Below are 25,884 nucleotides of genomic sequence, written 5' to 3' on the forward strand. Positions count from 1 at the left end.
ACTTTGGCATAAAGGTGGCGTGGGTCTGCAGCACCACCCTAGTAGGGTGGAAAGTCAAGTACGCTTGCCTACAGAAGGGGGCCTGTATCTCCCCGACCCACGTGACCGAGGGGATGGCTGCCGGGAAAGCAGCATTCCTCAAGAGAAACTTCAAGGGGGCCTGATGTATCTGTTCAAATGGCTGCCCATGAGCTTAGTCAAAACCACATTGCACTCCCAAACCGTAGCAAGAGCCTTCACTGGCGGAAAAGTCATGTAGAGCCCCTTGAGGAACTCCTTGACGAGCCTGTCCGACCACAGGGAGGACTTTCCCAGGCACCCGGGTATACCAGATATGGCAGCAAGATGCACATTGATAGAGGCATGAGCCAGGCCAGCCTTGGCCAGCGAAAGCAGGTGCTGGATGAGTGTCAAGACTTGATGGTCGTGTAGGCGATGATACCTCTGTCCCCAAGTTCCACTCGAGCAAACAATCAATATACTGCTCGAGCAGCCCTTGAGGCCACAGGTGGTGAATGTCGTCAGCTGGAACCAGGAATGCCGGAAGATGTCCCCCCGACCACTGTAAGGCAAACACGTGGATAAGATAACAAATACACCCTGTACACAATCCTTAATGTTTATCTACAAGGGAGCTTACCCTGAGTGGTTGTTTGGAAACCAATGTTGATGTGGGGTGTTTGTCTGAGGGAGCCGGCAGGGTTGACGACAAGGTAGCAGCCTGGAAATGCACTTGAAGGATGGAATCACCACCTGATACGGAACCTGGTACTGTGAGCCAAACAATATGGCACGTGATCCAGAGAGCAGTGTCTAAACCAAGGGGCAATCCAATTGTAGTCCAGGAGGAAAGCCGAGGTCGTGTCCAGGGGGAGCGGTTCAAGACAAGGTACCAAACAAGGGAAATCCAAGAAGCAGTCCGTGGGAGTAACCGAGGTCAAAGCCAGAAAGAAGCAGGTCCAGGTGAGGTACAAAAGGGGAAGCGGGTCGGAAATCCAAGGGCAAAATCCAAGATCAAAAAAAGCAGCGTCAAGTCCGTAGTCCGTAGTCCAACCAAGATCAGCTGTGAAGCACGGATAGGAGTTCGCGCGTCGCTTTTGAACGCTCGCTCCAGTGATCACGTGGCTCACACACGTGATTGGCGCACATGCGATTGGACGCGTGGAGGAAGAGCGTCCAAGCGCCGGCAGCGGAGACGCGGAATGCCCGTGGCGCGTCTCCACGGCAACCGCCAATGCAGAAATGGAGAGCAAGGCATAAACCAGCGCCGCTGAGTTCGGCCAGCCCCTTGTCGGCAAACCTGAAGGTGAGGATGTGCAATGGTGCGTGTGGGGACTTGCTGTGCTCTATGTCTCTGCCGTATATTGATGGAACTACGGGGTGCAACAGGAGGGCTTGTGGATGTGGATGTGGATGGGGGCGTGACAGAGCCCCCCCTCAAAGGCCCACAACCCCGTGGGCTTGAAGGGTACTCCCTGTGGAACCGATCCACCAACAACGGAGCATGGACGTCAGGAGACGGGACTCAGGACCATAGCCCAACCAGTCTACCAGGTACTGCAACTGCCCTCTAACAATCCGGGACCCCAAAATAGCGCTAACCTCATAATCCTCCTGGGAGGCCAGTGGAACAGGACCGGGAGTGGGCGTCATGCGAGTGGCATCGAGGCAGGGTTTGAGAAGGGACGTGTGAAAAACAGGGTGCAGCCTCCATGAAGCGGGGACAGCGAGTCGGTAAGCTACCGGGTTCAGGACCTTGGAGACCCTATATGGGCCGACGAAACGGGGTAGTGGTTTACGTGAAACCGGTATGCGTAGGTGACGCGTAGACAACCACACCCGATCGCCCGTTGAGTATGAAGGGGCTACCTTTCTCCTTTTGTTAGCGGCTGTCCGCATCGACTCCTGTGCTTCCCGGAGATGGACAAGGGTTTGGGCGTGTATGGATGCGAGATCCCGGGCACAATCATTTGCCGCAGGAGTCCTGGTCCATAGTGCGGGGGTATTGGCAAAGTCGGAATCAGAAAAAGGGAGAGTACGTGGATGTTGGCCGTAGAGTGAGTAGAAAGGGGAGTACCCAGTGGATGAATGCAGGGTGTTGTTGTAGGCAAATTCTGCGTAATGTAGTGAATCAAGCCAGGTGTATTGGAATTGCAAGGCTAAACAACGTAGGTACTGTTCTAAGGCCTGATTTACTCTTTGGGTCTGGCCATCGCTTTCGGGATGGTAGGCCGACGAGAAGCGTGCGTCAATACCCAGTAGTTTGGTAAGGGCCACTCAGAAACGTGATGTGAACTGTGTTCCACGGTCTGACACAATGACACATGGCAGACCGAACAGACAGAAAACAGACCTGAAAAACATCCGGGCCAAAGAAGGAGCGGTGGGGATGCCTTTACACGGTACAAAGCGGGCCATTTTGGTGTACGAGTCCACTACTACCCATACCGTGTCATAACCCCGAATATGTGGTAATTCTGTTATCAAATCCATGGACACCGTATGCCAAGGTCTCGGGGGTATGGGTAAGGGCTGTAGTAATCCCAATGGACGGCCTCTCTGTGTTTTGCACTGTGCGCATATAGAACAGGTGTTGACATAAGTCTCCACATCTCGTCGCATCGATGGTCACCAGCACCAGCGTTTCAATAATTCTAGGGTTCGTCGCTGACCTGGGTGACCATTGATGAGAGCATTATGGGACCACTCCAAAGCCTGGTTATGAGTATCATTGGTGGGTAGGAATAATTTCCCTTGAACAAAAGGCAAGCTGTCTTGTATGTCAGGATCCCAGTCAGATAGTATCTGGGGATGTTGTGCAACCCATTGTCGAATAGCAGTCAACATAGGTGGGGGTGGAGTGCAAGCACAAACTACATGTCCTTCGCCTAGAAGCATTTCGGGATACGAAGGAAGGGGTACCCCCCCTGGTGAACGAGACAAGGCGTCAGCTTTTCCATTGATCGCCCCAGGTCTATGCTTGACAAGGAAATCATAGACAGAAAAGAAGAGATGCCAACAAACCTGTCTACTGTTGACACACTTCAATGACGCTAGGTCCTGTAGGTTTTTGTGGTCAGTGTAGACTGTGGTCTGGTGCTTCGCCCCCAGGAGATGATGTCTCCAGACCATAAACGCATCTCTGATTGCTAGGAGCTCTTTTTCGGTGACCGTATAGTGTGTCTCGGTCGGTGTGAACTTCCTGGAATGGTAGGCCACCGGGTGTAGTGCTCCGGTGGAGGGACATGGTTGGGACAGGATAGCCCCCAAAGCGAATGAAGAAGCATCTGCTTCCACGACATATGGGAGTTCTGGGTCCGGGTGTTGCAAGACGGGAGCCGTGGTGAACGAGGTTTTGAGAGTATCAAAGGCTACTTGATGTGTAGCGGTCCAGTCAAACAACACTGCGGGACTGGTCAATGCGGTTAGGGGTGCCACAATGGAAGAGAAATTCGCGATGAATCTCCGATAAAAGTTAGCGAACCCCAAGAAAGATTGCAGTTGTTTCACAGTGACAGGGATCGGCCAATCTATGATGGCTTGGACCTTGGACTGGTTCATAGTCAGCCCCCCAGGGGAGATATGAAAACCCAGGAATTCGACTTCGGCTGTGTGAAATAGGCATTTCTCGGGTTTGGCATATAAGGAATGTTTTCTGAGTCGTGTGAGTACTTCTCTAACATGAAGGACATGCTCGGCCATAGTTTGGGAAAAGATTAGTATGTCGTCCAGATATACTACGACATATATCTCCAGAATATCACTGAATATGTCGTTTACGAACCGTTGGAAAGTGGCGGGGGCATTGCAAAGGCCAAAAGGCATCACCATATACTCATACAACCCCTGACGGGAGCAGAAGGCCGTTTTCCACTCGTCACCAGAGCGCATACGGACCAGATTGTATGCTCCCCGGAGATCCAACTTGGTATATACAGAAGCATTGGTCAGCTTGTCTAGCAAGGTCGATATGAGTGGGAGGGGGTAGCGGTTTTTTATGGTGACCGCATTCAGGCGTCTGTAATCTACACAGGGACGGAGGTCACCCTCCTTCTTCGGAACAAAGAAAATGGGACTAGCCACAGGGGAAGAAGAAGGCCTGATGTGACCTAATTGTAGGGCATGACGTATGTATTCCTTCAGGGCCATTTCTTCTGATGGTGATAGCGAATATATGCGCCCCTTGGGAAGCGTTGCCCCATCAATCAGATCAATGGGACAATCATACGGTCTGTGGGGTGGTAGTACTTCGGCAGAGGCTTTGTCAAAAACCGAATGGAAATCGTGATATTCCGGGGGTACCCCTGACACAGTGGCTCCCACTGTGTGTGCCCCTTCAGGAGGACTCTCATCCACTATGCGTAGCCCCCCGAGTGCCCTTGCGGGACTGATGAGGACATCGTCTTCCAGTAGGCAAAAATGCTGGCATACCTCAGATTCAAATGAGACCTGACCAGTACCCCAATCGATGAGAGGGTTATGCTTTTTCAACCAGGGAAGGCCCAAGATTATCCCAAACTGTGGTGTTGATATCAGATCAAAGGACAGTTGTTCCTTATGGTTGCCCTGGATGGTCATGTCCATTTGGGCGGTCTGTTGCTTGATCGGACCGGATACGAGGGAGGACCCGTCCACTGTCCGGACTGGTTCGGGATGTATCTTGGTTACCAGTGGAAGGTTCAGTGACTTGGCCAATGATATGTCGATGAAGCAACCGGTAGCTCCTGAATCAATGACGATGTGGACTTCATGTGAACACTCCCTGGCCGGTTGAAGAACCGCTTGAACAACTACTGGCCTTACTGGACCGAATGAAGGAACCCCAGGGTTATAAACTGAGCTCGCCTTGTCCCCCGTACTCAAGGGCGAGCTTTCTGAAAACCCGAAGCCTTGTTCTTCGGGCGTCGAGGGCACTCCTTGACAAAATGTCCACTGATGCCACAATAGAAGCATGCATTGTCGGTTCTCCGACGCTCTCTTTTGGTTTGGGTAATAGGGCTTTGTAGACCTCCTTTTTGCATGGGTTCACCAGCACCATCTGGGGAAGAGGGCAAGGGTTTTACAGAAAGGCCTGACTCCCTCCGGCGTTCGGACTTCCGAGCGTCTACCTGTAGGGCTAGGTCTACCAGATCAGAATAGGTGTCAGGAAGGGAAGCAACAACAGAAAGGGCGTCCTTCATAGTGTTACACAAACCTTTGTAGAACACCACGGCTTTCTTGTTTTCTGGCCATGAGGTTTCAGCCGACAACTGGTTGAAGTGTGTGATGTATTCTATCAAGGATTGTCTGCCTTGGGATAGCTCTAGCAGCTCCAGGTCCCGGGACTGGGCTTTATACCTGGTGTCAAATATTTTGGCCAACTCACTCACCAAGAGGTCGAAATCATAAAGGGCCGGGTGATTGTTTTCAAGGAAAGGATTAGCCCAAGTAGCGGCAACCCCGGACAGATGGGAAAGCAGAAAAGCGGCCTTTGTGGTGGAATCATGAAAGACTAAGGGCCGACAAAGGAAATTAAGCTTACACTGATTGATAAAGGTACAGTATTTTCTGGGGTCCCCCTGGAACTTCTCAGGGGATGCCAAAGGAAACTGGGTGGGCAATACCACGGGAGCAGGTGGCGTGAGGGGTGCAGAGGGGCCCGGGGTTGGTGGTGCCGGATCCCCAAATTCGGCATCTGGCGGTAAAGGGTTGCGGTTGCTCTGGATGTTGTCTATGCGATGATGAATCGCGGTTGTGGCAGCCGCCACTTCCGTTCTAAGGGCTGCAACAGCTTGCATTAGAGCGGCCACGGGTTCCCCGGCAAAGGGTTCCATCGCCTGAACGACCAGAAGTGGCTTCACAGTCTGTCAAGACTTGATGGTCGTGTAGGCGATGATACCTCTGTCCCCAAGTTCCACTCGAGCAAACAATCAATATACTGCTCGAGCAGCCCTTGAGGCCACAGGTGGTGAATGTCGTCAGCTGGAACCAGGAATGCCGGAAGATGTCCCCCGACCACTGTAAGGCAAACACGCGGGTTAGATAACAAATACACCCTGTACACAATCCTTAATGTTTATCTACAAGGGAGCTTACCCTGAGTGGTTGTTTGGAAACCAATGTTGATGTGGGGCGTTTGTCTGAGGGAGCCGGCAGGGTTGACGACAAGGTAGCAGCCTGGCAATGCACTTGAAGGATGGAATCACCACCTGATACGGAACCTGGTACTGTGAGCCAAACAATATGGCACGTGATCCAGAGAGCAGTGTCTAAACCAAGGGGCAATCCAATTGTAGTCCAGGAGGAAAGCCGAGGTCGTGTCCAGAGGGAGCGGTTCAAGACAAGGTACCAAACAAGGGAAATCCAAGAAGCAGTCTGTGGGAGTAGCCGAGGTCAAAGCCAGAAAGAAGCAGGTCCAGGCGAGGTACAAAAGGGGAAGTGGGTCGGAATCCAAGGGCAAAATCCAAGATCAAAAAAAGCAGCGTCAAGTCCGTAGTCCGTAGTCCAACCAAGATCAGCTGTGAAGCGCGGATAGGAGTTCGCGCGTCGCTTTTGAACGCTCGCTCCAGTGATCACGTGGCTCACACACGTGATTGGCGCACACACGATTGGACGCGTGGAGGAAGAGCGTCCAAGCGCCGGCAGCGGAGACACGGAATGCCCGTGGCGGGTCTCCACGGCAACCGCCAATGCAGAAATGGAGAGCGAGGCATAAACCAGCGCCGCTGAGTTCGGCCAGCCCCTTGTCGGCAAACCTGAAGGTGAGGATGTGCAATGGTGCGTGTGGGGACTTGCTGTGCTCTATGTCTCTGCCATATATTGATGGAACTACGGGGTGCAACAGGAGGGCTTGTGGATGTTGATGTGGATGTGGATGGGGGCGTGACAATGAGCTATGCAGCAGTGATTTGCAAAGGAGTAATCTTCTGAGTCCGGCATCACACTGTGAAGCGCTTCCATTTGTGACCGTAACAAGACCACATAGAGGACGCTCAGGCCTTGGCCAGGATCTTCTTGCAATCCACTGGCATGGACTAATGCCCAAACTCTAGGACTGCAGGAGCCAGGCCATAAGGCTCAGCGAAGCTTAGTTGTGGTGCAGTATTGCTCTGTTTTCTCTGGAGAGAAGATCAGGAAGCGGGGGCAGTCGAATGGATAGAGACACTGACAGATGGAGCAGGTCCGGGTACCAGATCTGCCGTGGCCATGCCGTAGCAAATAGAAACATCCTGCAATGGCAATATCCGAGTGTGTCGATCACACATAGCAGGGGTGGAATTGTCAGGAAGGCGTACAGGGAGAGCCCGTCCCACGGGAATGAGAAAGCATCTCCCAGGCTCCTCGGCTGAGGATACCTACTGGCGAACCTTTGGCACCTGGACTTGCCTGCTGTCGCAGAAAGGTCTATCTGGGGGTGACCCCACTTGCTGAAGAGAAGAGACACCTGAGCCTGTTGAAGTTCTCAAATTGTGACAGAAACGCTGCTCCCTGCAGAATGAGTACGCAATGATGTTCTTGGTGCCGCCAGGTGAAAGGGAACGGTGAACATAACTTGAAGAATGGCCCAGTGCCGAATGGACTGGGCTTTCAGCGAGAGAGCGGGGGAGTGCCTCCCGCCCTACTTCTGGATGTAGAACATGGTAGTGGTGTTGTCTGTGAAGCTCTGCACCACCTTCCCCCTGTAGCTGCGGTTGGAAGGACTTGAGGGTCCAGAAGACCACCCAGAGTTTCAGGACGTTGATGTGCAGGTCCTTCTCCTCCAGTAGCCAGAGGCCTCTGGCGGGAGATTCTCCTGTGTGTGTGAGCCCTCCAACCTTCCAGGGTGGCATCTGTGGTGACTGAAGCTTAGTACAGGGGGATTTGAAAGGCAGCTCCTTGAAGGAGGTTTGAGTGCATCCCCCACCATTGTTGAGCTTGCTGGAACTCCTGAGTGAAGGCGGTCTTGTCCACCAAAATTGCCATGACCTGCTGCCACCTGGCATCGAGAAACTCTTGGAGAGCCATCAACTGGAGCCTGCAAAAGACGAGATGAATGCAGAAAGACATCATACCCAACAGCCACTTGATGGAGCGAACTGTGGCGACATACACTGCTGACATCCGCTAAACCTTCCCAAGGATGGCCTTCACCCTCTCCTCCCAGGGGTTCCTAAGCATGCAACCGTGTTGAGGCGAGCACCCAGGAACAGAGCGTTCTGCGATGGCACCATGCAGGACTTTGGATAATTAATGGGAGAATCCGAGAGCCTCCATAACGCAAATGGTCTCCTTTGTGTGCTGAGTCGCCATGGCGTGCAACCAGGAATGAATGAGCCAGTCATCCAGGTAAGGGTACACGTGGATGCCTTTGAGGTGTAGGTGCGCCACCACCGGGGCCAAGCACTTCGTGAACACATTTGGAGCTGACTTTAGGCCAAAGGTCAGAGCCTTGAACTGGTACTGCCGTTCATGGACCAAAAAACGCAGGAACATCCAATGTTTCCCGTGAATGGGGATGTGAAAGTAGGCGTCCACCAAGCCCAGAGTCGCTAAAAAGTCCCCTTCCTCCAATTGGTCGAGCATGTGCTGCAACGTGACTATCCTGAACTTTTGGGACTTCAGGTACCTGTTGAGGTGTTTTAAGTCTATCTAAGATAGGCCGCCAGCCTCCTGACTTCTTCCAAACCAGAAAGCATCTGGAGTACATTCCGGAGCCCCGCAGTCATTGAGGGACAAGCTCTATTGCCCCTTTCCTTAACATGGCCTAAACCTTCTGCAACATTTGGCCATGTGCAGTTCTTGACGTGCCACAGGAGGAATGCAAGGGCACATGTGTTGAAATTCCACAGTGTGCACTTGTTGAAGTCTGTCCAGTACCCATTTGTCTGTGGTGATGACTTTCCACTGTTTGACAAAGTTGGCTAGCCGGCCTCCCACTGGGGTGCGAAAGTGGGGACCCAGATGAGACCTGCATGGGCATTTGCATACTGGCCTGTCGGCGACAACGACACTGGCCTCAGCTGCCTTAGGCTTGTAAGCGGCCTCTGTAGGCTTCCTGGGTTTTGGAGCGGGATGGCAGTGTAGCCATGGTGGTCCTATCTCTTGAGGAACGAAAGGATGCCGATCATCTGTGCTGCAGGGTCCCGAGAGAGCGTGCCATCTCTGTATCAGTTTTAATAGCTTCAAGCATCTCATCCACTTCCTTTCCAAACAAATTGTCCCCATCAAAAGGCATGTCTACCACCTTGGACTGCATGTCTGCCCTGAAGTTCGTGTCCTTCAGCCATCCCTGGTGTCGAAGGGCCACACCGTTTCCCATTTGGCAGAACTCGGAGTCTGCAATGTCCAGCGCCACTGTGATTGTGTGATCTGAGGCCACTGCGCCCTCCTGGAATGGGGCTAGGGCTTCAGCCTTCTTGTCATCCGGCAGGAAATGCGATATTGGCGCAAGCTTATGCCAAAGCTCGCTGTCGTATTGAGAGAGGATGGCAAGGGTATTGGCGGCCTTGACGGTGGAAGCCGTGGTATAAATGATGCGCTTGCACACAGCATCCAGCTTCTTGCCCTCCTTTTGGCACCATGGAAGAGGACAATGGGTTAGATGAGTGTTTCCTTGCGGTGGCTTACATCATCTGGTTTGGGGAAGACTGCAACCTCAGGCACCTGGGGGTCGAGTCAGGGCCCCTGTACTTCTTCTCCAGTCTGTCTCTCCATCAGGGCCAAACCTTCCTCAGAGAAGTCGTCTAATAATGGAACTGAAATGACGGTCTTCCTCGAGGACTCATGTCACTGGAAGATAAATCCCTCTTTCTTCTTCTCCTCAGGCACCAGACTGAATAGTTTGGATGCTGTCATGCCGCCGTCTTTTGGTGGTCGCCGGCGGCTATGGAAGGCTTGACGTTGGCGGCGCCATTAGACTGTCCCGTGTTTTTCTTTCACTTCCTGGTTTGACGGTCTAGTCTTTCCTCTTGTTTTCTCCTTTCTGTATTTAGCCACGCCCTTCTCTGGGTTCTGTGCGTTGCAACTTTGTTTCCTTTCGCTTTGTTGCCGTGCTACTTCTTACCTTGCTCCGTACCTGTTGTTTTTCCGCTGTTCCTCGCGCGGATTTTTCCCTCCGTGCAATCTCATCCTCCCTTCTCCTTCTCTGATATCCCCGTCCTTACGGTTCCCTCACCGTATTGGGTCTCCCCCTCTTCCTTCTTTTCTCCCGGACCGCTTCCCTGGTCCCTGTCGGTGCTTCCTTTACAGTCCTTCAGCAGTGCCTGAATTTCCACTAGTCCTTTGCACTGCTCCTTGCTCAGTACCAGCTATTCTGCAATCCGGACTTCTCGGGTCCTCAGCGGCATTGAGGAACTTACCTTCATCTCCGAGGTTATCTGCTGCTCCTGCTCGTCTTACCTGCAATTCCGGACGACATTTGTCATCGCTTCCTGAACGGCATCAGTTCCAGCTACATCCGTAGAGAGGTTTTTTTAAGCGGCTGCTTTTTTCCTCTCGTATTGGTTCCTGCGGGACGGGAGCCGGCTGCTTCCCTGTTTATCAGGGAATCAGGGTGGCTTCTTCCCGCGGACGGCCGTATCTCTTCACAAAGAAGAAAAGACCCAAGAACAAGACCTCCAGACGAGAACTCTTCCCTGAAGAGACAGGTGAGGAGAAAGGGGAGGTGGACATCGATATATCAGACATAGAAGATAATCCGCTTGCTCCTATCAAACCTGACAGATGCTCATGAGATCATGAAGTGGAATGAGCCCATCTCATCTGGTGGTGAAGCCCTGGCGGGCTTGTTGGTGATTAGAGGTTCCCCGTCAGCAGGGACATAATACTCACACTCGTCCATATGAGTAGCCGCGGTGCCCGTGTCAGTACCAGTGTCGATATGTGGCGGTTCCACCTCCACTGGGGTCAAGGTTTTATAGGGCAGTGGCGGCTGGCGCTTTGGCCCAGAAGGACTAAGTTGATGCTTTGACCTTGTAGGGCTAAGCAGACGGGTGACCTGGGAGGACTTCTGGTTGGGGGCCTAGGAGGGATGCATGACAGACCAGGCACCAGGGCAGCAGGCAGTCTCTGTTGGATTTCCAAGACAAAGGTGTGAAGGGTGTGAGGATGGCTAGCAACATGTCTCCAGGTGCCGGCTGAGGTGCGAATGGAGCAGCTGGAAATAGATCAGGGCTGAAAACCCTTGGAGGAGCAAAAGGCTGATCTGGCTCCTGGCATGGAGATCCCTCCTGGGACATGGGCCTGTAGCTCCATTCATAGTCTGTGTAGTAATCCTCTGTCAGATCCTCATCTTCAGAGCTACCATAAATGTGAGGGGATCTCCTCTGGGACCTCACAAGCACTGGGGGGAGACAACATCACGGGTTGCGGAAGGAAGTCCAGTGGAGGAAGCAACTCCCTCATCCTACCTGAATCCTTCGGGAAGGAGGCAATGATGGGAACCTGCACAATTGCTGTTGTCACCGCCAAAGAAGTGGTCGGTACAGCAGGAGGGGGCCATGGAGGCAGAGCCACCCTTGGTGGTGCCGCTGTCGTGACCGTAAAAACAACGGTAATCGCCAAACTCTTCGTCGATGAAGTGATGGTCATTGTCGACGGGGTGGTGGATGGGATGGTAACAGAATTGGTCGTCGACAGATTCGTGCTTGTCGAAGGAGTGGTTGTCGACGAGGTGGCGGTCTTGGCCGAGGTAGTAGTCGGCGAGGTGGTGGTCCTGGTAACTGAAGGCGTTGTCGATGGGGTCCTAGCCAAAGCCGAAGACGAGGGAGCCATCTACTGGTGTCCTGCAGGTTTCTCCTTTGAAGACTTGTCCTTGGATGAGGACTTGTGTTTGGAAGGGGTCACAGTCTTCCTTGCAGAAAGCAGCCCACCAACCTGTAGGCTTACCGTAGACAGTGATGGGGGGTGGGCCCTTCCCGAACCAGATCACACTGCAGTTGCGACCTTCGTGGGATCAGATGCATTGTGCTTCACCTTCTTTTGGATCCCCTGGGAAGGGGCAATCCTCAAAGGACCTCAACCACTTTTTCTCAGAGGAGAGCACGCTCATGGGACCGGCCAGTCCTTGATGAGGCATGACTGTGCCCGGAGGCCATGTCAGAGACCATCTTCCCTTTGAGCCACACCACCAACCTGCGATAGGAGTCTTGCTTGGTCTTCACTAGGAAACCACGGCAGATCTTGCATCCATCTTCATTGCGGTCTGGGTGTAGACAGTGCAGGCACATGAGGTGCCGATCCTCAAAATAAATGTTCTTCAGACCACATTTCTTGAAGGCCCTGAAGAGACCTCTCTTGAGATGTAGGCCCAAGGATGGGCCTGCAGAATTTGCAGAAAGAAGATCCAACAATGGAACTCGATCTTCGCTGACAAGGGGTCCCCATAGTCAGCAGTCAACACGCATCGGTTGAAGATGAAAAGGGTCGAAGAATCTATCAAAAACTATCCAAAGTAGTACAAAAGTCAAAAATTCCCGAGGAGCAAAACAAGAGCCCTTCCAACATATGGTAAACATATGGTAAAAATCTGAAAATGGCATCAAAGGGTGGAGTTTAGGAGGACATGTATAATTTGCTAGGGGAAGTGTTAGGAAAGATTTCTCTTTACTGCACCTTTCCTTCCATCGTTATGGACCTCCCAAACTTTTGCTTTTATTTTTTAATCTGACCTGTACTTTTCACAGTGCAGTGAAGCCTTAACCCTCACTACACTGGCCTTTGCTCATATGTTATGGGGAAACCGATATGTCCTTCAGGCTGTCAGTACTGGCAAACCATGTTTCCCTTAGTCGTGTTACTATGTTACTACCTTTGGTTACTTTTGTATCACTTGTGGTAACTTTTTATCATTGTACAATGCAGCTTACACTGCAGGTCAAATGGGTACATTTTTGTTTTGCCCTAGACTAACACTCAGAGGATGTTTAGTTACTCTGCGTGTGCTAAAAGGATAGGTTGGTAAAAGCAATGACTTTTCCCCACTTTGAAGATTTTCATTTTAGCTTTACTGCGTTTAGTGCGTTTGGTCAAACATGGCCGTTCCATGAGAATTTTCGCCTGTTCTTTTGCCATCTTGTTCTTTAGCCTTCTTCCTGGCCTGAGAGGCCAGGAACATCTTTATAAGGACTTCCAGTGCTCAGGAAAGCAGGAGCTTTAGGTGGGCTACTAGAGGGCTGTGTGTGTTTGCTGGCAATATGCGGGCTGGGTCTGTCTGATCCCAATCCACAAACTGGTTTCGGTGTGTCTGAGTGGTATGCATGAATGTTCCCTTCAGTGGTCCTGAATGTACCACTACTGGGGTGTGTGTGTGGGCTAGTACTGCTATTGGATAGTGAGGGCAGCAGCTGTAATCTGGCTTTTAGGATAAGAAGAGGACCCCTGCACCCATTCATCAGAAATCCTGGAGAAACCTGAAGGATCCAAGTATCCTGCCAAGATGCGAAACCCGCAAAGAAAACTGAGACCTGATTGAAGGAGGCCTGTCTTGCTCTTGCTCTTTAGAAGTCCTGCGAAAGAGATGCAACCCTTGGAGTGGAGGAAATATCCATTCCTGACGTCTGCTCGGTGCCCTGCCAAAGGAAGCCTTCGGAAGTGCCCTGGAAACGTTCTGTGGCTGATCAGCTTCGTTTTTGGGGTACTGTGCTGCCGGCGCCACCGTACCTAGTTTCGGCCTGAAACTTGGGGGATCCTCAGCTGGCCCTACGAGACTGCCTCCTGCGAAATGTTGGTGTTTTAGCATTGAGGGGACCAAAGATAGGAGGGGAAAATCAGACTGTGGCTGCCGAGTCCTTTTGCATCGCCTTGCTGCGGTGATCACCATCCGAAATAGCTTACCTGACCCGAGTCCCGTCCGGAGAGGGGTCGATCGAAAGTCCTTGCAATGGTAAAAGACACCAACCAGAGATTAGCTCGAACCTGCAACCCCTGTGAATCAATGACTGCGATTTTTGGCAGGAAAAGCAGCATCGGACACTCTTCCTTTGTCCTGCCAAGTCTGAGGAAAATTCGGAGTAGGGGGGTAAGTTACATAGTTTCTAACCTACCCCTATACGTCAATGGGCTTGTAACAAAGCTTATTTATAACAATAGTGGTTTTGCCATTGCTGGCTTGCGCAAGACATATGACTGTTGGGGCTACTTTTGGGCATTAGTTGAACTTGAACCCTAACCCTAGCAACTCTTCACTGGACCCCAGAGACCCTACCTGCATTTTCTCCTACCTCCTAACTTCTGTGGAACTGTAACCTGAACTATTGGGCAAAAGGCCCCAGACAATTTAGGGCTGGACAATTTTTGTTAGGGATCATCTGATGTGGATTATGACTTATAACAAAGTGAACGTATATATGTACTTAGTTTGATAGTGTGGTGTAGTCATTTTTTTATAGTGTGTTTTGGCCATAAATAAATAACCGTATTTTTATACATCCTGTCAAAGTATAATCTGTGATTCCCATTGTGTGACCTCATTGTGGACCCCTTACAACCTCAAAACCTATGAAGAACTTAGCCTAGACCGCCTGTCACTGCTGCCTAAACTGGTTTGGCTACATCTTCCTAGAGTTGTTTCTTTCACAATATAGGTTGGCCTTCTATACATCTGTCCACCAGGCCAGAGTATAGAAAATCAGTCCTAACAAATTGGTGTACATCAGTGGGATGACCCTCTCCACATAACATCTGGTTGTTTTGTGAAAAGGATCTGTATTGGGTACCACAGTGTAGATCACTGGTGGAGTGTCCAGATAATGCTTACACAGAACACTATACATTTTGATTGCCTTGTAAATACAAGTCACCTACTGTACTAAATAAAATGGATACAATAATGTTCACAACTTTCAGTGCCTCAAAAGCGGATCAGTTGAGAAAGTTGTGTGGTGAGAGGGGCTGAACTGTCTCTGGCACAAAAGCTGAGTAGGTTGTAAAAATGTTGGGCTTAGAAAGAAACAAGGTTGTGCCCAACCTGACAAATGGTCCTGATAGTGGAGATGGGGCTGGACCCAGCACCAGTGATGTAATTACTGCCACTACATTGGCTAGTATTGAGGATGAGGAGGAAGAAAGCCTATCCTCTGGAATTCTGGCTGTGATCTCCTCAAATGCTAAGGCATTGTTCAATTTGAAAAAGGACACACTTAGGTTCAAAGAGAAAGAGCTTGAGTTTGAAATGGCCAAATTGGAAATGAAGAGGGTTGAAAGGCAGAAACACCGGGATCACCAGCTGCAGCTTGCCAATATTCATGCATCACAAGGTTCTTCGAGAGGATCTGGAGATGGTTCTTGGTTCTCTTCACAGCCTAGGTTTCCTAAAGATCTCTTGAGTACCCTAACCTTCTCCTGATCTACAGGCCTCCCTCCTTACAGAAGACTTCACAACGGCACTTGCTAATCATTTAATATCATGTCTCAAACCCCATTCTAGCTCTCTTTTGATGGGGATTTAAATTTTTGGTTAGGCCATAAGGATGACCAGAGGGGAGTGGAGCTGGAGACGTCTCTGACCAATCTAGGACTGGATCGGTTTCCTGCACACAGTCTTTGGCATACATTGGATTGGGTTTCTGCCACCAATAATGTGGTCAATAAAGATGTACGGCTTTCTCCTTGTCCTTGGTCTGACCACGCATTCATACACTTTTCTATTTAAGCAGACTTCCCTGTAAAACTTAGAAACAAGGAGAAGCCTGATACCATTGGCAGAAATGCCAGGCTACTCACGCAGGCTAGAATTGAACTGCTGCTAAGTACCGATATTAATTTTTTACCTACAAATTCTGTGGTGGGGATTATCAAAAGCCCTGATTTCTAAACTGGAGGACATTACTAACATTCTGGCCCCAGAGAAACTTAGAAAAGCCTGGTTTTTGGTAAAAGATAAACCTTGGTTCTCTCCAGATCTTCAAAAGTTAAAATCCAATATGTTGAGCAAGGCCCCCTGGCAGCCTACAATGGCGCCGTCAGAGCATACGACACTTCAATCTTGGATGCGAGAAAATGTTTTTTCAATGACAGGATTGTCATGAATGCAAAATCTGAAGCTAAAAAACTGTTCAAAATACTAAAAGAGCAGGAGACAGCCAGTCCCTCCGATACCGGATAGTTGTTAAAGACTCGGTCTGGTGTCAGAGTATACAGGACGCTAAGGTTAAGAAATTGAGTGGCATCAAAGCAAATATTTCACTCAAGAGAGAAACCGCTCTGTCAGACTTGATAAGCCAAGCTCTGCTTTAAAAGATGTTCCTCTATCCCACAATTCAACTTTACCCCCATTTCTGTGGAAGAATTGGCATAGGTAGTGGCTCACCTCAAAACCACCAGTTGTAAAGATGACCCCTGCTCGGCTATCATCATAAAATGTTGACCCCCATCCTTGCTTTCTGAAATCTGTAAATGTGTGAACACTGCCTTCTCGGAGAGCATTGTGCCAACAGACCTAAAGCAATCATGCGCAACCCCATTGCTGGAAAAACAGGGGCTACCAACGGGAGAGCCTCTAAATGATATGCCTATTACCAATTCAGCCTTCCTTCTGAAGATATAGGATCGGGCAACCTATAGGCAAATTACCCAACATCTTAATAACTTCCCTGTATTAAATTGCTGACAATCCGGCTTCAGAGTAGGACAGAGTACGGAGACTGCGCTATTGGAATTAAAATCCAGGTTCCTTGAGCAAATGGGCAAAGGTCTTTCTTCCAGGCTCATGCTATTGGATATTACAGCCGCATTTGACCTGGTAGACCATTCCTTATTGGTCTCCAGGATAGAGGAAGTGGCAAACTTTTCTCTAGCTGCTACTCATTGGATTGCATCCTTTCTCAACAAAAAAGAAAGTAGAGTCTGCTCCGAGATAGCTGAGGCTGTAGCAGTACCAATCTCATTTGGTGTCCCGCAAGGGGGCGAGTATTCCCCCCCTGCCTGTACAATATTTTTATGGCTCCTTATTTCGCACTGCTGGAACAGTAAGAGATTTGTTTTACTAACTTAGCTGATGACACGCAGTTTGTCGTCCCCCTGTCGGGTCTTTACGACCGAGACTGATTGCTTGCTCACGGCAGACATTCTGCCTCATCACAAGTTTGGCAATAACCCTTAAATGCGGCAGTAACGCTTTTACCGCCGCATTTAACGGTATGCCAAATCACGGGCTTGGCAGGATTTACCCCCAGCTCTGAGCTGGGGGCAAATCTGCTGCGATTTAGCTGATTTTCGTCGCTATTACCCCCGCGCTAATACTGCCGGTGGTAGTAGCACCGAGATTTCCCCATTGGGGCCGATGGGGAATTCCCGAATGGGCCCAATCAGGAATAGGGATTTACCGTTCTGCCAAACCCGTGATCCGGCGCTGATATCGCCGGGGGGGTTGGCGGTAACACTAATAACCCCAGCGGTATCCACCCAACTCGTGATGAGGCCCATTGCCTAAATTGGGTTCGGCCTATGATGTTTTTCAATTAGGCAATGTGAAGATTATTCCTCTCAAAAAAGTTAAATCATTAGGGGTGATTTTCGACCAGCGCCTTACCATGAAGGCCCATGTAGAGAGCCTGGTCTTGGCCGCTGTTAGGCAGAATGATATGCAGTACCCTTTGGGAACACCACACACAATTAAGACTACAAGTGACAGTACAATTTCACCTTTGGTACAAGCCTGTACTACAGTTAAAGTGGTAGCAGTAGCAGAGCAGCCAGACTTATCTCAAGAGTAAGTGAGCAGTATCAAATAGTTACACAAAGGACAGTAATTACTATGATTCAGGCAAACACTGACTCAAGGTTTAAGTCAAAGAATATATATTTATTTACTCAACAGTTGTATAACATTTCACTATTCTCAGCATAAATACACCACACCACTTCCCTTAAATTCCAGACCAGTTGAGCTCACAAAATGAAGTGGGAGTAAAATGGCACTCCAGCAATTTAAAAGGGAGGGAAAGACAAAGTTATTAGAAATTAGGCAAACCAACAGGTAAGTACTCAGGGCAATTGAACAAGAGAAACTACAGCGAGGAGATCAGCTGGAAAAGGTTTAGGGCCAAAGTGAATGAGTCAAAAGTCCTTTGCTCAAGATCACACAGTTCAGGTTAGTTGACGGTAAAGTTTGTGGCACAGATTCCGGACGAGGTTGGTTGGTAGAAAAGTTAGCTCAAAGAGAAGAGAAGGAAGAGCCCTCAGATTGGCAAAATATTTCAAACACTTTCAACGTGGTTGATCAAAATGGACAACCGGATTTGCACAGTACCTTAAAACTGAGAGGGAGCTGTAGCTGCGGCAGACGATCCTGGTGGTTCCTGCAGGCTTACGGTTCCTGAAGCGACTGTCGGACTGACACGAAGTAGCAAGACTGGTGGGTCCTGCGCCACCCAGGGAAGAAGCCAGCAGCACAGCAAAACAACGAATAAAAGGTGCGCTCCTTAAAAACCAAGCATGGTCCGACCTTCCTGGCTCTCCTGCCCACTGTGGCTCTGTACAGCGAATTCGACCAGAGGAGGGGTCCTGGCTTTCAGTTTGAACGAACTGGTTGGTCCCACCAGCTCAAGAGAAGAAGTTTCCTGAAGCATCTTCTCTGTCGTCCGATTCTGAAGATTCGGACCTGCAGCAGGGCTTCACCAGGCGGTTCGGTCGTTGTAGAGGTCCTCTTATTCCAGTTCCTCGTTGGTTCTTTCGTTCCAGTGGCGACTCTGCCTTTCCAGTCCCAGAGACCTGCTTTTTATGCAGTTTTCCCCCATTCATACAGCCTGGCTGTCAAGCATACAGCAGGGTGGCTGACCTGGCAGGGCCAGTCCCCTTAGCCAATCAGACAAGAGTGCGACTTGGGTTACCAAGGGAACCCATGGCAGGGGTCCGAAGACCCCTCCCTCACATCCTGCCTACCTAGACTTTCAGGCGCCTTAAGCAGGGCTTCTGTGCAGAAGCCCGCGAAAAGACAGCGAACAAAGGAATCATCCCCGGTTTGGCACGCAGAAAAAAACACGAGAAAGACTTTAACAAAAAGAAATGGTGAATAAACGAAGCCGGAGCCAAAATAAAATGTATTTGGCCAAGCATGTTCGAGGCTAATATAATAGCCTAAAACAATACCACGTTTATATAAGATAATCGCGGTAGAAAAGTGAGGGTAGTTACCACTTCCACCAGCCAAGTCTTAATGTTAAGGGAGCGAAACAAAGCTCCAAGAGGGACGGAAAAAAGGGATAAGAATTAATCCTTTCCAATACTCCATGTAAGATGGGGTGTACTGAATCTGTGGTTTAAAGAGACTACATAAAGTTAATGGCAAACTTACATGTTTCTGGGGGACAGTAGTCAGCCCCAGAAAAATGGAGTCAGTGGGAAGTCTTAAAGACACCCCTGTGTTACTGCACTGAAGGTGATGTGTAACACACATGAAAAGTGGTGCTCATGGAGTAGGTGCGGCTCCAGAGCCCAAGAACACACAAAATGGTAAAACCACACATGGCAAAACACATGTAAGAGTGGGAAAAAGGTTCACACTCTTTCCAGGTGAAAAAATAAATCCTATAAATCCAGCAAAGCTGCTGAGGGACTCATTAGGTAAGGGAAAGTAGCCATTTATGAGAAGTCTCCCTAACAGCCGCTGCATAGTATATAAAACTGTTTGCACACCTGCGCCCCCTCATAACACAGGCCAATGCTGAGACTTTAGCTAGAGCCATCAAACGCTCTAAATTAGATCATTGTTGTAGTCTTCTGTCTGGTCTCAGCAAAGCAGAAGTCAATAGACTACAAGTAATACAAAATGGTGCTGTGAGGGTTGTGATGGGCCTGTCTAAACAGAATCATGGTTCAGAGGCTCGAAGAGCATTGCATTGGCTGCCTGTGGTGGCATACGCGTTTGCCTCCTTGTAATCACTTTTAAGTGCATTTTGGGCACTATGCCAGTTTATCTGAAAAGAAAACTCACTGTGTATAAGGCCTCCAGTAGAGATCTTAGATCCTACAATCAAAATGTACTAGTGATCACCAGATGCAGAACAAGGAAGACAGAAAAGGGGGCTTTTTCAGTGGCTGCCCCCTCGGCCTGTAACAATCTCCCGTGCGATCTTAGATTTCATGACATGCTAGAGCCTTTTAAAAAAAGTTTAAAACATGGTTGTTTGACTGAACCACCTCTCTGTCGTAGTTCTCCACTGAGTTCATCCCATCCTTTTTGTGTGTATTTGACCCCTGCTTCATTGTTTGTCAGCGTCCTCATGCCCATGGGTCCATTGTTGCAATATACAAATAATTAAAGTAAAGAGTATGTATGAAGAAAATAATTACATAATTGACTGGCTTGTAACTTTTGAGTATGCATGTGAGGTACAAGGAGTGAGTGATGCTGACAGGGTTGCATGGTTGATCAACAGACTGCCCATTCTGGCTGCAGTGCCATTATGGAAATGTCAAAGGCTGATCGATTTGACTTTGTAAAACTGAAGCAATCTCTTATCCTCAAGTTTGGGAAGACTACTGTCGAATACTTGAGGAGGTCTAGAGAATACAAAAGAAAAGAAAGTATGACTTATGTAACTTTTGTTGCTGATTCTGTAAAAAAAACGTGTGTGGCTGAATAGAAGGCTATAAGGTAACAACCTATGAGGATATGATCAATTTGGTCATGCTTGATCATATGTTTGCCTCTTGTTCCCCAGATCATAAGCAGCATTTGGCTGACTCAAAGGAGTTAAGTCCAAAGAGGCTAGCCATTGCTGCTGACTTATGGGTTTCAGGTAAGCAGGAGGAGGGAAAGAAGCAGAAAGAGAAAGAGGGTGAGGGTGCTGATAAAACAAAGTCCAAGAAGGCACACCAAAATATTAAAAAGGGGAATTCATCAGAATCAGGTCAGGGTAGAGGGACTAACCCTCCCAAGCATGTGAGTGGTTACTCTAATCCTCCCTATGTGTCAAATGCCAGTGTAAATGTAAGGAGGTAACCTTGGGGGTTCACTCTGCCAGTCTGGCCTTCTCTCAGTATGAGGAAGAAGAGATGGCATGGGTATCCTTCCCTTTAGACTGCATTCCCTCAGAGGAAGAGTCTGAAGTTAGTCTAGATTCCCAGGAAACTAATAGTGCTGCAGCACTGGCTCCCATCCCAGTCCTGTTGCATAGTGATAATTCTTATGAGGATAGTGTTCAGCTAGGAGGTGTAACTACCTCTACGTTAGGACCAATGGGCCCAGACCTACAGATGTAGCTTCCTTCATGATAAACCCAGAGGTTCTTGCCAGAGTTCCTCTCTGGTAGGCCATCTCTTAATGTTCCAGTAGCACCTGTCATTCAAGATGTGAACAGAGAAATGGTCAGGGCATCTGTCAATATCAGGGAAGTGGTTCCTAGAAGAGTGATGGGTGAGTTGAGCCTTCAAGACTTAGGTCCCGATAGGCCCTCACCGGTCCCTTCAAGCACTAGGTCTCAAAATCAGGATGTCTTAGTCAAGCCTAAGAGAAAGCCTTGGCCTAGGGGGAAACTCATGGCCAGTGGAGTCAGAAACAGAGGCAGAGGGAAGGAGAATAATACCCCTGCCTTACCTACAACATCTGTTGAGGTATGGTATGGTATGTTTTATTTATAAAGCGCCTATACACAGGCAAGTGTTTCAAAGTGCTCAAGGAGGGTGGGCACCTGAGGAAAAAAAACAACAGTCGCTCAGAGCCCTTGAAATTCTGAGACGATAATAGACCGCAAAGGCCGAGTAAGTGCGTAAAGTACATATAACAGTGGAGATACAGCAAATAGGGCTGATGGTGATTCTGCAGTTTTACCAGTGAAATTAAGGGGTGCGGACAAGGTAGGACAGACAGACGATCTTCAAGCATGGTGCGTACGGATCGTTCAAGTGCACAGACGGTCACAGGGTGGGTTGGAGGTCCAAGTGCACCCAGTCAGTGGATACTGGGCTAAGTGCAGAGTGAGCCAGAAGTGTGTCAAAGCGACTGGATGCTAGACAGAGAGATATTCCGACAGATAGAAGACCGCTGGGGCCCAGTTCACACAGATCTGTTTGCGTCCAGACTGAATGCACAGAAGGAAAGATTTTTCAGTTGGAGACTGGACCCAGCAGCAGCGGTAGTAGAGGCCTTCCAGCAAGATTGGGGAGGACAGATACTCTGCGCCTTCCCACCTTTCATGATGATGAGCTGGGTACTGTCAAAAGTATGCAGAGAAGCAGCGTATCTGATCGTAGTAGCCACGATGTGGAAATTTCAAGTATGTTTTCCAGCGCTCATGGAGCTAGTGGCGGACTACACGAGAGTTCTACCCCGAGGAGAAAACCTTTTCACAGACCCAGTTGGGTCATTTCACCCTCTGAGAGTGAAGAGGACACTGCTGCTGATGGCGTGCAAGATAGCAGGAGACGCTGGAACCTCCCAGGAATTTCGGCGCAAGCTGCGAGCCTCATCGCTGAGTCATGGGATCCTTCATCTATGAGGAGCTACAACAGAGCTTAGAACAGATGGTTGAGATGGTGCAAGAGTAGAAGTCTTCATCCTGTTTCTGCCCCTTTAGTGGAGGTACTGAATATTTTAGAGGAACTCTTACAAGATGGGAAAGCCTATAGAACAATAGGAGTGTATAGATCTGCGATATCAGCAGGTCACTCTCCCGTGGAGAGAGTGCCAGTAGGAGAGAATGTAGCAGTAATTCGACTTCTAAAAGGAATAAGGTTTAGGAAGCCGCCACAAAAGAGGTACGAGTCCTTATGGGACGTAGCAGCAGTGCTATAATTCCTAGCGGAGTGGCTCAGTAATAGATATCTGTCATTAGAAAGACTGTCTGGAAAACTAGCAATGCTGTTAAGTATGGCATCATGTAGGAGAGTAGCAGACGTCAAAGCGCTGGAAGTTAATAAGAAAGTTTATGGTCCAGATGGAGTAACGTCCAATCTGGCCAGGAGAACAAAGACAGACCCCCTCCACAATAACTTACCCCTACATGCAAGTGCATCCAAAATGGTGTGTAACTGCATGCATAAAAGAATACGAGAGTAGAAGAGCAGAGCTAAGACCGATGGGCACAACTAGCTAATAGCTCGCAAGAAACCACATAAAGTCGTAGCAACAGCCACTATAGCAAGATGGGTCCGAGAGATTATGAGCCTAGCTGGCATAGACATGGCAGAATTTGGAGCGCATTCAGTTAGAGGTGCAATGGCATCAAAAGCATAGGGGCAAGGAGCAACCTTGCAAGATATTCTGAAAGCAGCAGATTGGGTTAGTGATACCACATTTAGAACGTTCTATTTTAAACCGGTTAACACTCTAGCAGAAGCTGTAGTAAGAGGCTTTGAACAAGCATAATGCTCTCCTCCATCTTGCTATAGAATGAAGATTCCGCCTGCTAATAGCGCAGGGAACTCTTGATTGTATTAAAGACAAGGAGGCAAGCATTATTTTCACACCCTAAATACACGGGAGATTTAAAGTGGTGATGGATGGATTACTGTGATGTATTGCAAAATGACTAACATGAATTTCTCCCAGAATAGGGTGTGTATCCGCCGCCCTAACATGTACTATTGTTTATGACATTAGGAGATGAGCAGGAGAACAGCTGAACTTGGCCTGGAAGGGAGCGAGCCGCGTGGAACGAATCCGCAAGTTGGAATGCGAGATCGACTCGACAAGAGCTCAAAGTTCAGAGATCACGTTGGTCTGGTTGACAGTTCAGTTTTCGATTAGATTGCAGTTCGAAGCAGTCAAAGAAGAGGAGGAACACAGGAAGAGGAAGGACTAGGTCACATGATCAGGTCACTGGAACTACAGGGACCTGGGACTGATGGGACATGGAGTTTTGATTTTTAAAAAAATGGTTATTTCAAAAAGAAAACATTTGAAATTTATGTTAGTTGCTGAAACTGCTGGAGACTAGAATAAAAGAGAAGATGAAGCATAATGCTCGCCTCCTTGTCTTTAATAGAATCAAGAGCTCCCTGCGCTATTAGCAGGGGGAATCTTTATTCTAGCACCCAATGTATTTATTCCAGGATACGTTCCACCCGCTGTGTCCGTTTTGGTGCCTGTAGTAGCCTTGCTGAACCTTCTTGTTTCCTTCCGGTAAGGAAAGATAATGGAGTGCTGCTAGTGTCCCCTTAGCACAACCTGTACGTGCTTATTTTTATTACAACACTGCTCGCTGATCCAGTTGTGTATTGTGCTCGGTACTAATGCCTGGATGTTCACTGAGTACCTGCTTAATCAATACCGGACGTATTATTGTTCCCCCTTAGTCGCTTAGACAGTGTGTGCTTTCACATCGGTTGACGTGTTGCTACGTGTTGGCTATGTCTACAACTATGTCCATGCGGGAAGAGCCTGATGATGGCTGTTTGGCCACGTCGGATGAAAAGGACGTATCTGGTTCTCCCTTGGCTGTTCCGACGAAGTTAAAACCCTTGAGACGAGGAAAACGTATCTGTCCTCCTCAAATTATAACCAGAGCCACCACTGCTCTAAAAACCAATAAAATTACCTCTTACTTTCATAAGGTAATTTCTATGGAGCGGATTGATGAAGAGAACACTGTGCAAGAAATTGTGGCAGAGCTAAATATGTCCTTGGGATGTTTGGGCTCCAAACTCATTAAAATGCAGTTTCTGTGGAGTGTGTGCTTCGGAATCCAGTAGCAATTGTGACTCTCGCCGCTGAGAGCAAACAGGTAATAAACATAACCCAAAATAGATATTGTCATGTATTGCACACTGGCATATGCAGTTTGTAGTAGATTAAATATAACATCATTTACTGGTTTTATATTGAAATAACGCACTCCATGTAATCTTACTTGTTAAACCTCTCCATCTCTTGAACTAATACAGTGTTCATACTTTCTTCATATTTTACCGGATACTTTTCAAGTGCGGCCTCAATGTCAAAATCTTTTGGAAGCTGTAAACATGAATTCACTGCATTAGAACATCTGATTCAAAGCACTGCATTAATCAATAATCAACTTATCTTTAGCAAAATTTAAAACACGTCTTCTGTATTAATGCTTATTGTTTTTTAATTGGTAACCGTTACATTTATTCAAAGACACATGATAAAATAAAGTTTTTATGAGCTATCACATTAAAGAAAATATGTTGTCATAGTAGCTGAAACGCCCAAACAATAACTACCAATATAACTGTTTAAACACATAGTCCTTGTCCTCTGAATATAAGGTATGGGGTATATGTGATAATAGAAAGGGATAAAGAAATGGATGTGAATTCTTAGGACATATTGTGCTGGAAAACTCAACAATTATTGCAGTCTCCTTTATTTACCACATCTCGGTTTCTTTATGCATATCGTTTTGTGGATCCCTGCAAGAATAAATAAAATAAAACAAGATGGCAGTGCCAGCAGGACTGCGAAGAAGACGCCCCCCTGTGGAGCTCTGGCACAGGCTCCAATTCTGGGACTTCCCCAGCACATCTGCAGAGAGACGAAACTCCATCTACTGTGAGGGAAGTTGTGGAGACCCCATGTCGCTTTTTGGATCAATGCCTACATCAATCACTGTGGAGCAAAGCCACTGTGGAGGGGCGATCCATCGATTCCCTTGAAGTTGACAGATGGCAGGCAGCATTGTGACGAATGAAGCGTGGGAGCGAGCCTGCTCAAGAACAAGAGGGTGCTTTCTGTTGAGACAGGCCAGGGTTTGGGACGCTGGCATTCACAAGAATGAGCTGTGGTGTAAACTGGAAAACCAGTCACACACTCACTGACTGGGGAGGCTGTGGCACAGAAGATACGAGGAACTGTAGCAAATCCTAGCTGGGGTTCCTGCCCTGCTACTCTGGTGGAGCATGGGTCCCCACCTGATACCTGAGCACCTGAGTAACAGAGTTACATGAGTGACTCCCTGGCGGAGTGGTACCCAGCAGGATGATGGCTACTGATTACAACAAATTACTTACCCCATGTAATGTTCT

The 25,884-nt window shown here is 48.7% G+C and overlaps 1 protein-coding gene across 1 annotated transcript in view; it reads right to left on the minus strand.

Moving 5' to 3' along the window:
• Nucleotides 1-25,884, minus strand: part of DNAH12 (dynein axonemal heavy chain 12) — a 3,791,933-nt gene that overhangs the window by 332,624 nt on the left and 3,433,425 nt on the right. Inside the window, exon 69 of the mRNA XM_069643677.1 lies at nucleotides 24,747-24,850. Within this exon, the coding sequence (XP_069499778.1) occupies nucleotides 24,747-24,850 (104 nt within the window). The remainder of the gene's footprint in view (nucleotides 1-24,746; nucleotides 24,851-25,884) is intronic.

Source organism: Ambystoma mexicanum, chromosome 2p (genome assembly GCF_040938575.1).
Source record: "Ambystoma mexicanum isolate Mex_15411 chromosome 2p, UKY_AmexF1_1, whole genome shotgun sequence".
NCBI classification, from domain to species: Eukaryota; Metazoa; Chordata; class Amphibia; order Caudata; family Ambystomatidae; genus Ambystoma; species Ambystoma mexicanum.